This window comes from Crotalus tigris, unplaced genomic scaffold (genome assembly GCF_016545835.1).
Source record: "Crotalus tigris isolate CLP2741 ecotype Arizona unplaced genomic scaffold, ASM1654583v1 scf7180000017536.10889498, whole genome shotgun sequence".
Lineage (NCBI taxonomy): Eukaryota > Metazoa > Chordata > Lepidosauria > Squamata > Viperidae > Crotalus > Crotalus tigris.
Genome location: NW_024096460.1, coordinates 5,276,006 through 5,293,980, shown reverse-complemented (window position 1 = coordinate 5,293,980; position 17,975 = coordinate 5,276,006). Strand labels below are relative to the sequence as shown.

The following is a 17,975-nucleotide window of genomic DNA, read 5'->3' as shown; positions in this document are numbered from 1 at the left end:
CTAATTACCACTTCATCTTGGAGTGGTCAGTTCATCATCAAATGTTGAATAAAGTAATACTTATATACGTTAATTGAGCTGATTCACATTCAAGTAGAAAAATGTGAGATATATTGTTTACTGAATCAAAAAAGTACATTGCTAGAATAAAGAGGATGTTAGTGCAGCATCAGTTAAGCCATCTTTCATATATATTACTAGGGTAACTAAAAATACAAATATATATGTGTGCACAAACACACACACACACACACACACACACAGAGAGAGAGAGAGAGAGAGAGAGAGAGAGAGAGAGAGAGAGAGAGAGAGAGATTTTAATGTCTAATCAGTTAGTAGACTATAGTTGACAATCTTTTTTATTAAATATTTGTTCATAGAACACATACAACACATACAACAATATTTCTCTTTCTACTCCCAATCTTTTGGTACAGTTCTAATATCAGAAGCTCAAGATTCAGAAGGATCTTGATAGACTTGGCCCTATCTAACAAAATGAAATTTAATTATGAGAAAAATAAACTTCTACGTTTATGCAAGAAAAACCAAATGCACGGGGTGGTACCTGGCTCAATAGTAGTAACTGGAGAAGGATCTTGGAGTCCTAGTGGACAATCACTTAAATATGAGTCAGCAGTGTGATGCAGTTACCAAAAAAAAGCCAATGCAAATCTAGGCTGCATTAATAGAGGGTTAGAATAAAGATCACACAAAGTGTTGATACCACTTTTTAATGCCTTGAGAATATTGCATCCAATTTTGGTTGCCCAGATATAAAAAAGATGTTGAGACTCTAGAAAGAGTGCAGAGAAGAGCAAAAAAGATGATCAAGGGACTGGAAGCTAAAACATATGAAGAATGGTTTCAGGAATCAGGTATGTCTAGTTTAATGAAAAGAAGGACTAGGGTGATATGATAGCAATGTTCCAATATCTAAGGGGCTGCCACAAAGAAATGGAGATCAACCTATTTTACAAACCCCAGAAAGAAGCAATGGATGGAAACTAATCAAGGAGAGAAGCAATCTAGAACTAAGGAGAAATTTCATGACAGTTAGAACAATTAATCAGTGGAACGACTTGCCTCCAGAAGTTGTGGGTGCTCTAACTCTAGAGGTTTTTAAGAAGAGATTGGACAACTATTTGTTTGAAACTATTTGTGTAGAGTTTCCTGTTTGAGCGGGGGGGGGGGTGTTGGACTAGAAGATTTCCAAGGTCCCTTCCAGTTCTGTTATTCTATTCTGTTTTTCTAAAGGTTACAAGGACTTTAGTGGTATAGATATTTCAATAAAGCTTCTGCTGGTAAAATCCCTGACATTTTGCTCTTTCCCATATTATGATTATATTTTTCATGTGGTTACCTGCCTAACCCCCCTTTTGTCTTTTTCTTTAACTGTTGTCACTTATACTGAAAGTTCATGGGCTCTTCCTTTGCTGTTTATGTTTAGAAAGTTATTGCTACTTTCCACCACAGTAGGGAATGGTTGGGGAATAGCCTGTTACTTTATTTTCCAATAAGGTTCTCAGTTTAATTTAAACTCGAGATGTGATTGAATGGAATGTGAGGAGACAATTTCTTAACTAAAACATATATTAATTTATGTTACGGGTAGAGATGAATGGAGCTGATCAATTGCAATTAATACTTAGTTTATTGCAGTTGGAAGAGTTTGGATTACATTTCCAGGAGCACAATTGTAAACCCCTGCCTTGGTATGTATAAACAGTTATACTTAACTGGATAATTAAGTATGTATGATACACCAAATTAAAACTAATTAACTGAACCAAAACATTCAAGAAGGGAGGAAATTTATTTTATTTGAATTTGGAATGGTGTATGATCTGGTCCTATCTACTTTTCAAAAGTCAGCCCCCCTAGAATAGTAGTCCAAAATCTTGTCTACAAAAAGGTCACAATGTTCTCTTGGACAACACTAAGTAACATATGAAAAAGGATGTCACACACAGGCCCCCCCCCAAAAAAATGCTTAGTGCTTACTAAAATCATTAAAACATAATTTACTATCTTTTCTTTAAGGATAGAATAGAAATTTATTTAATATATTGTATTTCTTATGACTTAATTTTCTCCTGATTCATTCCAAGATTTTTTTTCCCTTTCAGCATTAGGCTTCTCACCTGAATTTTGGAAATGCATAGAAATTGTAATTCCACACACACAAAAAAAACCCATTGAAAAACCCTCCCCACCATATTAAGTAAGGCAGTCGGTACTGCCTAATGGCATTCATCATCAAGGTACAGATGGAAATAACTTGGCAGACTTCGAGCTTCTGTTGGAATTAAAAGATCTTTTTCATCAGTGAAAAATCAACCTTTTAAACCTTTTTTCATAGATATATTCTTTCTCTATTTAAATTATTTTTTGCAGAAATGACTGCAGCAGTTGCCCAAAATTTCATACATCAATTAGATCCATATCCAAACAAGCATCCAACTGTTGACACTATTTATTATCACTGTATTGTTTGCACATGTTGGGGGGGGGATCATTCTTAATTGTTTTTAGACAGTGCAGTATCACCCAGTGAATTTTATTACATTTTTCCTCCATTTTATTCCCACTTGAAAATACAAATATGTCTACTTTTGAAAAGATATGAATGGGATGGACTTGGAAGCCTTATTCTGTGTTCTATAATGTTATTATAAGAGTACATTTTGTTGGATGAATGGGATTTAATATTCTATAAAGCTTTTTTTTTATTCCAGCAATGGCATTTCAAGCAATTGTTTCACTAATAGCCCTAAAATAAAATTCCAAGTCTTGTTTCAATCATTTTTCCTCATACCATGAAGCATAGCAGTCTTCTCATATTTCTAGGATAGGAAAAGAGTAAGAAACATTCAGCAAAAGAAATCACAAGCATAAGTCAAGGGTAACACATATATATATATAAATATATATAAATCTAGTAACTAACACAATTTGCTGTACTTTTCCATGTTTTCTATCTTTGTATAGTCTCCTTGCTTCCACAGCTTCTCTTCTATGATTCCTGTGTTGCCTTTTGTTTGTTTCCCCACCACTTTATTTTTGAGCATTCAAAATCACTTCTATCTACTTCTTTTGCACTGATTGTTCAAATCTATTTTCAGTCTAAATCAGCTCTTATTGATTTTTAACTTACATCTTTTAGTTTCATGATGCACACTTCCTAAGTAATTGATTCCCACTATATTCAACTTACTTCTGTGTTTTTATTGATAAACCCACACCATAAAATGGGCAGATTCTTCTACGTACCTATGTTTTATTCTTTTGGCACACTTATTCTATGTAAGAGACCACATACAGCCCATTATCTTAACATTGCATTTGCCACGCCTTAAAATCTCCAATTCCATCTTTAGCTTTCCTAACAAATAAAGAAGGCACAGTCTTTAGATCTGGATGGTATTGATGGATTATAGGATTCTGTACTTCAGTACAAATGCTGTTAACCTAAGAGCATATTCAGAAATGCAATATATAAACATTTATTAATAATAAGGTCACATTGATAAAATTAATGGTGACAGCTTGTAGATATTGTTCCAAAGATTTAATCTGATTCAGTGAAATGTGTAAACATAATGCCTCCTCTCAGTTTACCATGTCCTAGGCCAGGCACTGCAGTAGGGTTTTGAACCTATTTAAATAGAGGTGAAGATGTTCATCTCCCACTCGGAAGGTTGAGAATTCAATCCTAGGCAGCAGCAGATGTTTATCAGGGGGCAAAGAGAAAATATCTGCTGTGAACTCTGCATAGGCATCAGGAAGGGCATCCAGCCAGTAAACACTCAGTTCCATTCAGTCGCTCCAACTCCACCCCGAATAAAGGAATTAAAGGGTCATAAAAAGAAAAAATATATAGAGACCACGAGCTTGCCAGGTTTCCTGAATAAGAATATATTGTGTTTAGAAATATATTCTATAAATGCAACTTCTTTGGGCCTAGGTCTCCACTCTGTAATATTTCAAGAGAGCAATGTCAGGGATTTGCCTCAGACTGAGAGGGAATAAGTGTTCTTGGGAGCAGTGGGGGGAGATATCTGACATTTTTACTGTAAGGTTGGGAAGATTTCTTTTGGAGATATCATCCACTCCAACAATGTTGAGAATATATTTACTGGAGATCAGATTGAATACAAAAGCACAATGGCTTCTATCACCACAGGGTAAATCTTGATTATTTGCAAGCTCATTGCTTAGCAGGGTAACTCTCAGTGTTCAAAAAGAACTGGTAGTACAGGTTAGGAATGTAGCATGATAAACTCTATGAAGTGAAACTGGGTAGCCAGGATTGACCAGCGCCTATTATAAGCAAATCAAATTCCTTCATATTTGCACATTTATGTACCTGAAATCCTGAACTCTGAAGTGAGGGAGAGGTATGGGGTTATTGAATAGGTAGCTGGTTCCTAGTAGTAGGTAGCTGGTTCCTAGTAGTAGTTCCTAGCTGGTTCCTAGTAGTAGTTCCTAGTGAGGTAGCTAGCCTGGAGTTTTATCATCTCTTAAACTGTGTATTTTCAGTTTATGCTGGGAAGACCAAAGAGTTCCCTATTAATTCCTCTTTTGGAATTAATAGGGCCTTCTCTATTTTGAAAGGGTGCTCAGCAGTCAGTGATTTGTATCTGATTTGTCTTATGTTGCTGGTCAGCTGCATGTAGTCTGATAGAATGACTGTCTGTTTTTTCCTACATTCTTGGTGTTGGTTAATTCGTGGACTTGATGTGATGATGACATATTGTTTAATATCTCAGCATTTTGTTGTGCCTTGGTTATTAATTGCAACTGACCAACTCCAGTAATTTAATGTCTTTGATGAATTACCCCGAGCTGCTGAGATTAGTTGTAAAATAAAACAAAACTGATAATGTAAATAGGTGTAAATAAACAACCTGGTGGAGCTCTTTGTAACAGCTGCCATCTTACCACTATTTTGGATCCTCCTCCTTCACCAAGCAAAGTATATTATAAAGTATATTTAAAATATATGATAATCAATCATATGTTAATATGTCAAATTTCATAACTTATATCTGTCTTTTATATTGAAATGTATACAAGTATTCTCAAAGCCAATTATAAATCTTATTTACATGCAATTCTTTCTGTTATTTTTGTCAAATTTTCTGTGTGCCTTTTTGCGTAGTCATAAGCACAGTTGGTTTAAATATTTTGTCAGAACTTTGTCAGGGTTTTTAAAAAAATTCTTCTGAAACTAGTTTTACAAACTATCTTTCAGTTATTAAGAATGCATCACAAGCCTATAAAAGGCATATAGAGATTTTACCTAAGCATTTAACTGCTCTTGACATGAAGGCCCCATGGCTCCTTTGATACTAGTATCAAAATCTTGCATTAACTTTTATCTATTGAATCTATTGAAAATTCACTGCCTACTAAATTAGGTGACACTTTGAGTAATGTCTGGTAGATTATTCTGGATATTTACTTCTGAATATTCACATTGTCTTTGTTTTGTTTTTTTAGGTCATGTAACACAACATCCTGAAGCTTTGTTACAAAGATGGAGCTCTCTAAAATATCAGTAATCTTTCAATATACATTTTAAAGAACTTTTTTCAAACTTAAAAAATACTGTTCTTTCTCACATAACTGACTGTGTTAACTTTTGATGATGAACTCATTTACATTTTTGAGTCTTTTCCTTCGGTACAGTGAAATCCCATTCTCACCGTGTTCTTTGGGAAAAACTTAAATTAGTCTATGGTATTTTTTAAAAATCTTATCTACTTGCTCTCATCATTGATGCAAATTATTCACATCAAAGTTCCATGTGGCATGCCTTGATTTTCAAGAACTGTGAAGTATTTTCTTTAGCCTTGGTTTTTTTTTTTTTTTAAAAAAACAACTATTGCACAAGGATTTTTTTAACTGTTTGTAGAAGATGAATTTTGTCTACTTGAATTTCCTCCCTGACTACTGTAGATGGATCCTTACTTCAATGCTTTAATGGTACTAATATGAGGCATTGCATTCATTGTTGCATAACATTATTGTCAAATGACTTGCATAAACAGTGTTTCAAGTGCCGAGGCCCAAGTCACAATATCCAAAAGTGTCCTCTGTGTAAAGGAGAAAATCAAGTTTTGTTTGTGGATAGCAAGCAGATGAACTTACTTGCAGTTTTGGAAGTGAGGACTGATCATAATGATAGCTGGGCTGGACTGTTTTGTTTGAAGAAAGGGAAGATATGCAGCTTACTTTTTGGATTATTAATAATGATGTTAGTGACTGCATCTTACATTCTGACCGGAACTAAAAATGGTCTTTTGCTTATGCAACCAACACTCCATTATGGAGTTTTTACCAGCAATTCAAACTTAATGGACAATGGCAATTTCTGTGATAAGAAAGAACATTACCAAAAATCTAAAATGAATATTTCGTACACAAAGGATTATTCCAGCATTAAAGTAATTATTGACACTATATCTTCACACATTGAGTTCATACCAAGGTATCCTCCAGACTTGGAAGATCTTAAGAAACAAGAGAGGCATGTAGGTATAAAAGAAATCAATTTTGTGTTGTATAAATGTTTGTTGTATTGGAATAGCAATAGCAATAGCATTTATATACTATTTCATGGTGCTCTGCAGCCCTTTCTAAGCGATTTACAGAGTCAGCATATGGCCCCCAACTGTCGGGGCTCCCATTTCACTGATAACAGAAGGATAGAAGGCTGAGTCAACCTTCAGCCGGTCAGGATCAAATTACTGGCAATCAGCAGATTTAGCCTGTAATTCTGTATTCTAACCACTGCACCACTACGGCTCTTAAGAATATTTTCTTATTGGAACAGGTGATGCTATTTTAAACAAATATGCTACTATTTATCTGAGTAGAGATTATATAGTTATATTTTATTTTATTGTATCAGAAATTTAAGTACATCTTTATGTTCCTCATATATTTCCCACTAGATAATGTAAGCAAGAGGAATGCTGTGGAAAAGTACTTTCATTGCTTTTTTGCATTGGCAAGTCAACTAGAGGCAGGCTAAAACATTTATATTGCAGCCTTGAAAAAAATCCCTTGTTTTATTTTCTGCTTCTCTGGGAAATACGGAAGGCTATAAATTACTATAAATTACTTCTAGTTGGAGAGCTAACACATAGGCATGAGTACTTCTTTGTGATATGCATAACTGTCAAGACAATCTGCTATATGGCAGGGGAAAGAAGTAACAAATGTATGATTACATAGTCCAATAAAAGAACTGATAATAATATCCATTAATGAAAGATAATTATTTTTAATTCTTCCAATTATGCATAAAGTCATTGTGGTGTAAATCCCAAGTATAAACATCTATTACCACACTTTTTCTTATAATTTAATAGACACAAAGGAGATAAAGAAATGACTGCTACTTATATTGAAAAATAGTCAATATATAAATGCAGACCTCCTTATTTAGTGAAGTATCAAGAGCAGTGTTTCTCAACCTTGACAATTTTAAAGCATGTGGACTTCAATTCCCAGAATTCCACTGGGAATTGCTGGCTGTGGAATTCTGGGAGTTGAAGTCCACATGCCTTAAAATTGTCAAGGTTGAGAAACACTGATCAAGAGGAAGTTTTCGATGCTAGGAAATGTGGATAGTGGTTGGATGCACATAGTATGTAGAAGCTGGTTAGAGTTGCAGTTGTGAAACTCAACCTTCATGAAGGAAAGGAATTCTGGAAATTGAAGTACACATCTGTGTAACTCCGGTCTGGGAAGACTTGTATGACTCAATTAAAATGGCTAACATTCAAAATTAATATCTTTTGTCTCTGGATATTCCTTCTGCCAAGACTTTTTAACTTACACAGATGAACAAAATTCAGTCTGTCATGGATATTAATAATTACATGTAGTCTTCAACTTATGACCACAATTGAGCCCAAAAGTTATGTTGCTAACAGAAATTTGTTAAGTGAGCTTTGCCCCTGTTTATGACTTTTCTTGCCACATTTGTTAAGTGAATTACTGCAGTTGTTAAATTAGTAGCACGGTTGTTAAGTGAATCTATTGACTTTATTTGTCACAAAGTTGCAAAAGGTGATCACATGACCCCAGGACACTGCAACCGTCATAAATGTGAATCAGTTGTCAATCATCCAAATGTAAATCACATGGATTTACATTTGGATGCTGCAATAGTCATAAGTCGCCTTTTTCAATGCTATTGTAACTTTGAATGGTCATTAAGTTAACTATTATAAGTTGAAGACTACCTGCATAAAAGCTTTCTAACTTGCATAGATGAACAAAATTCAATCTGTCATAGGTATTAATAATTATAAATCTAGTTTTTAAATGGAATAGTGTACAGTTGCTCGATTCATGCTAGATAATTAATTCTTCCTGATTTTAAAAGATTGCTGAAATATCCATCACTCTGTGTCCCCTTGATTCTGTGTTTCTGTAGTAGAGGACAGCTAAACATCAAACTAGTAGAATATGCAAACAACTGAACTATCATAACAAGAAATATTGCCATAGTACTTTAACAAAGCTTTTATTGTTTCTATTGCAGATGTTCTCAGTAATTCCTAACAAATTTCTCCCAAACAGCAAGAATCCTTGCTGGTATGAAGAATACAAAGGAAACAATACTAGAAACCCTTATGCCACAAATTCCTATGCTTTGTATTCCAAACGTTTTCGTACAATATTTGACTATCTTCGAAAGGTATTTTGGAATCATTTATATCATTATGATGACAAATATTACCGGCTGCGCTGTCTTCCTCATTTTTATATCATTGGCCAACCAAAATGCGGAACAACAGATCTTTATGACAGGCTCAGACTACATCCTGAAGTGAAATTTTCAACAATTAAGGAACCTCACTGGTGGACCAGAAAACGTTTTGGTGAGTAAACATGACAATCAGTAATTTGTATTAATTTAAATGATTGCTTAACAATCCTTAGGAAACAGTATTCAGTAATTTTGAAGTTTCTCAGCATCCGGGAAGTAATAAATGCTTCAGGAAAAAAATCAAGCAATCTAACTCTATGTCTTGAATCTGTTTCCAAGTTGCCCTAAAATCCTATTATTTGGCATTTTTAAGGCTAAGTGTATGGCACCAACAATATCATTATCTTGAATTATTTGCCCAGTGTAAAATGTGTTGATGTAAGCAACAGTCTTTGTCTTAGTTTATTAAAGCTTAGAATGATTTGTAGCTACAGAAGTTTGATAAAACATTTTAAAATACCATTTAAAACAGAACTGTCAGCTGCAAATTGCTAGAATTTACCTAAAAGAGATTGAAACGAATAGCACTTAATGTTTGTTTGGTGGTCATTATTTCAGACATTTATTCCACTTTAGAGTAGGGTTGATAATGAAATTTGGTTCTTGTTATTCTTTCACACAATATGCTTTCACTAATGTGTATTGAATATGCATTGTGCTCCAGAGTTTTAATTACACTTACACTTTACAGTTCTCTAAGCAGCTCATATACTAACATAGGAGCTCATATACTAGCTATCACTAACATATACTGAGATTCTCTTTTATTTTATACATGTAACAGTGCTGTGGGGTAGATTAACCTGCAGGATAATAACTGTTCCAAGTTCACCAAATAAGCTTCATGGCTGAGTAGGGATTTTATCTCAGATCTTGTCAATTGTCTTCCAGCACAAGTGAATAAACAGCTCCTTTAGCTTTCTAGCTACTGAAATAAATGAGTTGGCAGTAGCACTGAACAGTGAGATGGCCAAGTTTGCTAATGGCCCAATTATTCAAAGTAGTAAAAACGTAAATGGGAATAATGCTTCTCTGAGGGTATCTTTCCAAATAGGGGAAAACAGGCAATGCAGTGGCAAATGTGGTTCAGCGCAAGTAAGGCAGAATGCATCCTAAGTTTGCATAACCACTACTCTAGCACAAGATAAGCCTTGGAAATATTGTGTGCAGTTTCAATCAGCATATTTCAAAAAAGGGATATCACAACAGGGCAATCAAAATAATTATGGCGTTGAGGTGATACCTAAAAATAAAGACTTTTAAAAGAGGAGTGACATAGAAGTAGATAAAAATGTTGCATATTGATATTGAGAAAGTAATTTTTTCTTCTAATTGTAGTAAGATTTCTGAAGGTAAGAGTTTGCAAATTTAGAAAATAACTATATTTTGCCTGAAGGAAGTTATTATGAAGTTATTATGTCTTAACTGGGAAAAGGACATTTGAGAAGCCAATAGATCACTTCTTTTACTCTTTTGTTGATGCTCTATAACAGGGGTGTCAAACTGCCGGCCCATGGGCCGGTTGTATCATACACAGGCTGCGCCCACCCAGCTCCAGCAATGCAAAAAAAGTCACGATAGATTGCAACACATCACGTGACATGGCGAGTTTGGCACACACACACATATATATTGATTATTCAAGCTGTGATCTGTGACCTGTGTTCTTAGGTGATTAGTTGTTGCCCAGTTGCAGAATTATATTGCCAGAACAATATGAATAGATAGATTGGTCATATAGCATGTGCTTTTGGGGGAGATGTGGGCTATTTTGGATTGAGAAAAATCGCATGTGATCATCTTCCTTCAGCCTTTTTTAACCTTTATACCCTGGGAGAACCCTTGAAGTAATTTTCAGGTCTTAGGAAATCCCTGTATGAAAACTGCAAAAAATAAGAAAACTTCACGATACAATTTATTTCTGATTTACACTATCCACATTTTTACAATATTGACAGCAACAGCAAACTGGCAGGCTAGCAGCTGAATCATGTCTCATAAAAATTCTATAAATCACAATCTCTTATGAACCCCTAGGGAGCTCTCAGGCAATCCTGGTTGAAAAAGACTGACTTTATTGGTTTAGGTGTAGAGCAGTGGTGGCGAACCTATGGCACACGTGCCAGAGGCGGCACTCAGAGTCCTCTCTGTGGGCATGTCCACCGTTGCCCCAGCAGAGTTCGCCAGAGTAGCGAGTACTGCATTTGGAAGCGACAGGGCAGGAAGTGAGTGAGCAAGCAGCATTGGCCCCCCCAGGGATGCCCTAGAGATGGTGAGGGACTAGCCCCCACCACCTTGGCCCCAGCCACGCTCACCCAGTCTGCTGTGACCACTGCAGCCACGCCCACCCAGTAGGCCACATCCCCCACCCCCTTTGAGGGCACCACAATCCTGATGTATCTCTGGCACTTTGCAATAAATAAGTGGGTTTTGGGTTGTAGTTTGGGTACTTGGCCTCTAAAAGGTTCGCTATCACTGGTATAGAACATTGTTTCATGAAATCTTGCTTCCCAATCACTGCAACTAACACTTGGTGCTAGTTATATCTGAGGATGAGCTATTTCAGAGACACAATGACAACATGATTTTATATCTTCTTGTTTGAATGCAAATTTGGCAGAGTGCAGACACTGAAAGCAATTAGAATTCTTGTATATAGAATAAAGTTTATGACTCACAGAAATATTTTGCAATAGACATAGATAATTGCATGTGTCGCATTTTCCAGATTCAGTTCAATTTTGGAGTTATAGCTCATGTGCCGTCAAGTTGGTGTTGATTTTTAGTAACTAGATAGGCTTTCTTCAGGATGGTCTGTGCCCAACCTGCTCTTCAGATCTTCCACTGATCATCATTTTAAAAGTCCAACCACTTTGACGCTGATCTCTTCTTTTTCCTTCCACCTTTTAGACTATGATAGACTTTTAAGGAGCTGGATATTTGCATAATGTCACCAAGTATGATAATTTTAGCGTGATTTTTTATACCTTCAGTGAGATCTTTTTATTGACTTGTCTTTTTTATATGTTAGAATTATCTGCTTTCCCCCTTCTTGCTAACACCATTCCCACAGCAATTTAATTTAAGTGCAATTATTATTATTATTTTTTAAAATAATGTTATTAGGATTTCAAACAAGAAAGATAAAAACTAATAGAATCTATGGGGGTCTGATGTCTCAGAAATTTAAGATGCTGAGCTTCTCAGCTAGAAAGCTGACAGCCTGGGTTCAAGATCCAAGTGCTGTGTGATGGGATGAGCTCCTTTTACTTGTCCCAGCTCCTGCCCACCCAGCAGTTTGAAAGCACGCAGATGTGAGTAGATAAATAGGCACCACTTTGATAAGAAGGTAACAGCATTCCGTGTGCCTCGGTGTATAGTCATGCTGGCCACATGATCACAGAAAATGTCTTCCAACAGTGCTGACTCCTTGGATAAGAAACAGAGATGCGCATCACCCCCTAGAATTGGACATGGCTGGATACCTTTAAGTTTTTAACTTAAAACATAAGCTCATGGAGTACTTCAGTAGCATAGTATCTTGGTATAGTAAGTTTCATAACATTGGGTAAAAAAAATTCAGAACCTTTGTTTGCATCTCTGTATACTGGTATATAGGAATTGTCAGATGTTCTTCATAATAATGTTATAACATTTTTTAGACTGCATTAATTTCTTATGTGGATTTGAAATTTGAAACATCTGTATCACACAGGCTGGTTTCCAAATTTCTGTATCTAGATATCCAATTCTGTAGTGCTGCAAATTTTTTTATGTAGAATTCTTCTATTGATGGAATATAGAAAGAAGTAAATACATTCCACAACATGCTCAAACTTTTTATCACTTATTCCCATTATTTTACCATAAGATTCATGGTAATGTATAATTCAAGGGTCCTCAACCCCCAGTCTGTGGACCGGTATTGGGCCGCGGCATACCAGCAATCAGGCCATGCAAACAAGTGAAGCCTCATCCGCTGGATGCAGGCAACATGTGAAACCACACCCCCTCTGGTCCACAGAAAAATCTTTCTCCACCGAACTGGTCCTTGGTGCTCAAAAGGTTGGGGGCCTCTGGTATTTATTTGCTATTGAAAAGAACATAGTACCTCTAGACTAAAAGTTAAATGGGTTATCTGAGTCTAACAACTGACAATAGAATTCAGGGGCGCTGATGATGCCTTTTGGCAATCCATATCCATGATTCTTTCTTTTACTGTTGATTTGGCCTTCTACAGGGTCAATTGACCTAAATATTCAGGAGAGAGGCCAAGACTGCAAAATTCCAGCTATGCAGGTGTAGTGACAATGGAATTGGTAATTGTCTGACAACAACAGTGGCACCAGCCTGGGGATCAAATATGATTCTAAGACCAAGATTAGAAGTCCAGATCAGAGCTTTAATATTTGGGACTGTTAGCTTCAAGCCTCAATACTACAACCATTATATGTGCAAGTACAGGGTGTAAGTGATTTTTTTCTGAGGTGTCTGTAACTTTAAACTGTTGTTAACTGTTGTTAAGGACTACCTGTAATTCATTTCATGGTATACCATAGCTGTTCAAATTAGATTTCCAAGTACCCAGTCCTTGAGGTGTCTATATAATTTAGCAGCTGGACATGATTAAGGCCTGACCACTTTAGATAAATAATCTACTTTTAGCCAAAATTCACTGGGCTTCCTGGACATTCTAAAAGATTTGTCTTGGATGGATTCCCTTGCTTTTTCTTCAGATGTCTTTCATATCTTTGTTCTCTATTTATAATTCTGTGTTCATTTATTTTACAGTGACTCATCTGGACCTCTACAAATAGAAGTTACTTTTTGTTGTTGTTCCTGATTTTCTTACACATTTTGCCTAATAAAACTACTGTTCTGAGAAAAAGCATTATGCTCTATTATACTAATATAATGCAGTATTTTATCAAAACTTTTTTGCAATTTGCCTTGGACTTACTGGTTTGCTTTTAAAATATAATCTCCATTCTATTCCTTTAATAGGTTTTGCATTCTGTTAATAAGAAATATTTTAGGTAAAATCTAAGTAAAATTATAACATACTGGTAGGATGCTAATTAAACTTATAACTAAATTGTTAAACCATAAAACTTTTCCTATGAATTATGTTCTTGAAAATATGACATTTACATCATTTGTACTATGTGCATTTCAGAAATAAATAATCTAAATTTAATGTATATTATTCATTGAAAATATTTATCCTGTCCAGTAGCCAAAAAGGCTTTCAAAATGCATTATTGTTACTCTCAGGGTAGAATGCCACATTAAAAATATGACATACCAAAAATGGGTGGGAAAGGAGGAGAGGACAACAAGCAAACTCAAGTGCCAATTTTTAAAATTATTTATAAACAGTCCCCACACTTCTACACAGAAATTAGGATTGCATTGTAATGTAGTCTTTCTATTATCCCAAATTACTTGCATTCTTTGAAAAACGTCTTCTCTTGTTCCAAAATGTATATCATGGGAAGTCTCTATTATAAAATTACTGATTTTTAAAAATTATTTCTTGGTGCCTTTTGTTTTCAGGGATAATTCGTTTGAGGGATGGATTTCATGATCGTTATCCTGTGAATGATTACCTAGATCTGTTTGATTTGGCTGCCCATCAGATTCAAAATGTGCTGCAGAGAGATTCTGAGAACAGCTATGAAAAGAAGAGCAACATTATTATTGGTACAGAAACTACCGCTTAGGACGGCTTTTCCTAATCTGGTGTCATCTAGATGTTTTAGATCTCACATTTGGAGAACTTTGAAAAAGACTGATTTATAGAAAATGTATTCCCGGTAGTGGTATTGGTATGATTTATGGTTTATGGTGTTAAAATGGCAATTCAGACTTTTAAAAATATTTTAGTAATATATATCTGAAATATATACTAGGTAACAAAATATGGTAGCATTTTATTTCAACAAGGTCTGTTAGCAGAGAAAGGAATAGAGGATTTTTACAACAATCTTAAAGTAGCTTTAAGCACCAGTGAAAAAATAAAATGTTTCCTCCATTAGTACTCTCTAAATACTTTACTGTGATGCTGTTTAAATATTTGCATTATTTATTTAAAATAATTATTTATAAACATCCAGTAGATATATTTTTGAGAAGTAAATATATCCACTTTCTGTAGACAATTCTCATTTATTATGTTACAATTGCAGCCTTGATTGTCCTTGCAAACTTGGTGGCATATATAATCTATTTTAAAATATTCAAATAACATCATAAGATAGCTATCAATAAACATGATAATAAAAAGCATGTATAAATTAGAAGTAGTTGGCATAAGGTTTCCAATATATGTGTCTTCTCAGTGGGCTTTTTTCAGTCTATGCCCTATTCTAATATTCCAGCACAAAATGCTAAAGAAATTGTCTCCTGATTATCTTAACTGAGTCACTTAAATCTGTATAAAAGGATTTACCTTTGTTTCAGCATTGTTGTTTTGAGACTGGCCCTAATTAGTTGCAACTGTGGAGTCAGCATGACAAAAACAAAGTCTAACCAGGCTCTATGTACAGTTAGCAATTAGCAATTGTAACTCTTTCTAATTTGGAATTAGAAATGCATTAAAGGAGGAAACCATCCTTTGGGATTGGAGACAAAGTCCTGTATTTCTATATAATTTGTGTTACAGTTATAGATATATAAATACATATGGATATAGATACATGTCTTTGAATTAAATATAGCATACAGGTTTGGCATTTGTGCAAAACAACAATTGTTTAATTGACACTCTGAGATATGCTCAAGGCAGCATTTAACATGATCTAATACAGATTTCCCAGCCTTGACTATTTTAAGATGTGTGGACTTCATCTTCAGCTATTTTGGCTGGGAAATTCTGGGAATTGAAATTCACATGTTACCAAGGTTGGGAAACCCTGATTTAATATGTCTTGACTTCCTAACAAAAGCGGTTAAATCTAGCGACTCTGATGTAGGATCTGTAGCTTTTATAAACAAATGTTAAATGTTCTTTCTAAAGTTTTTATCTCAAGGACGAGGATATGCATAACAATCTGTATTAGCATTAGAGATGTCTTTTACATAAAAATATTGATTCAGATTAGTTATAAACATTATTCCGAAGCAGTTGGGTCTTCGTTGCAGTTTTATAGAAATGAACTTTTCTAAAAAATGTTTACTTCAGCTCTTCATCAGCATGCATACTATATTAAACTTTTTATTAACTTGTTAAATGTAATTTATTTCATAATATATCCATAGGATATGAAAATCAGAAGGTCACTTAGGGAACAATGTTATGAAACTTTATATAATTAAAGCTGTAAACATTCCTCTAACTTTAACAGGCAGTGTAATTTTCCATTCAAAAATGTCTCTGAATCAAATGATTAGTGAGTTATAATTATACTGTCTGATGAAACAATGGCTATTTCCTCAGTGTTACACAACACACAAAACTCCAAGCATTCCAGACAGGATTTATTAATTTATTATCATTAAAACAATGACTTCACCAGAATGTTTATAATGAATTTTATATAGACAATCTAGAACTATTCTGTAATAAAAAGTAATAGTTTAATCATATGTTATATACTTTTATTTTCTATGAAAAATTTGTATCATTTTTTACTGTGCAATTGTGACTTGATGTATCAATGCAGGAGCAATTGATTTATCTTATGTTGAATATGAATTCCTTTTCATCAATATTACAGTAATTCAAGTCCATAATAGATAAGATTCTTATAGGAAATATACTTTTGAATGCCACTGCCGAGTTAATAAGTTTTGAAGAACTGACTGCCACATATAACTTATGACAAAATAAACAATGGAAATCTACATACCAGCAATTATGCCAATTAAAGGGAAACAATAAGTGATTATGTGCCACCGTATATGTCTCATAGTGGACATACTATAATCCGCATTATAGTAGTGCAAATTCTATAAAAAAGATGGGACATTTATAGTAGATTTTATTTCATTCATTCATGCAGGCTTAGTTAGCAAAACTCATCATCAATATGTCTGGGAAATTCACATGTTCCAGAATAATATTTTTTGATACTGTGTGTATTAAGAATTTGAGCACATAGCAAGTAAAGTTCATTGGCATTTACAGGAATCATATAAGTAATACATATCAATAATCATAACTATTGTTTTTCAGGATGAACAGTGTTATACAGAGTGCAGAAAATAAAAAAAACCCAGTAATCCATAGAAATTAAAAATTTGAGATAAGGGAATAAAAACTATTAAATCTAGTTTATGAATATACTTTTCAATACTTTTCTGTCTTTGTAATTCATCCTTTTTTGCATCCATACATCACTTCATACATTGAGTTTCATTATTTATTTGTATAAATATTCTTTAAAATGTAAATATCTTTGACATATACCCAAACGTTGGGACTTATAAAATATAAATTTAACAATATCAAACTCAATATTTCCTGTGTGTAAAAAGAAAAGGAATACATGGTTCATTCACATATATATCATAGATACCAAAGTCTGTATGTTATCTTGTGTTTATTTTTAGATAATATTTCTGCTCATAGGGTTCATAAATTTTTTTTGCTGAACCTGCTATTTTCTACATGTTGAATTTTAGCACCAGTTAGTTCTATTCAGTTTTTGTGATAGAAGTCAATGTGCAACACATGAATAATGGCAGATTTGGGAGATATAGCAAATTTCTACTTATATCTTTAAAATCTTTTTTAGGAGAAGCAAGTGCTTCAACAATGTGGGACAACAATGCTTGGATTTTCTTTTATGACAACAGTACAGAGGGGGAACCTCCATTCTTAATACCAGACTTTATTCATGCCTTCCAGCCAAATGCAAAGCTTATTGTTATGCTTAGAGATCCTGTTGAAAGGTGAGCATCTAATATTTCTAAGATTTCAAATGTTTTCTGTTTTTACATATTTTAGTAATTAATAGTTCATTGAGTTCAGAACTATTTAAGATTAAAGAGTTTCAATTTTGCATACTCAGAGAGAATGCCAATTTCAAATAAATATCAGGTCTCCTGATTTGGTAAGAGAAATATTATGATTCCATTGTTCTCTGACACGCTAAGTGTGTGAGAGTGAATATCTATGTTTGTTTGTTTGTGTGTGGTGATGGGAAAATATTCTACCAGGCACATTTGTGTTTTTAAATAA

The 17,975-nt window shown here is 34.3% G+C and overlaps 1 protein-coding gene across 2 annotated transcripts in view; it reads left to right on the top strand.

Annotated features, from left to right (window-relative positions):
- The window catches only part of CHST15 (carbohydrate sulfotransferase 15), a 60,138-nt gene that overhangs the window by 36,088 nt on the left and 6,075 nt on the right, over positions 1-17,975 (top strand). For both annotated transcript variants that reach the window (XM_039340099.1, XM_039340189.1), the window contains exons 2-5: positions 5,506-6,539; positions 8,564-8,903; positions 14,348-14,494; positions 17,530-17,686. In XM_039340099.1, coding sequence (XP_039196033.1) covers positions 6,000-6,539; positions 8,564-8,903; positions 14,348-14,494; positions 17,530-17,686 — 1,184 coding nt within the window. In that variant the 5' untranslated portion in view covers positions 5,506-5,999. The remainder of the gene's footprint in view (positions 1-5,505; positions 6,540-8,563; positions 8,904-14,347; positions 14,495-17,529; positions 17,687-17,975) is intronic.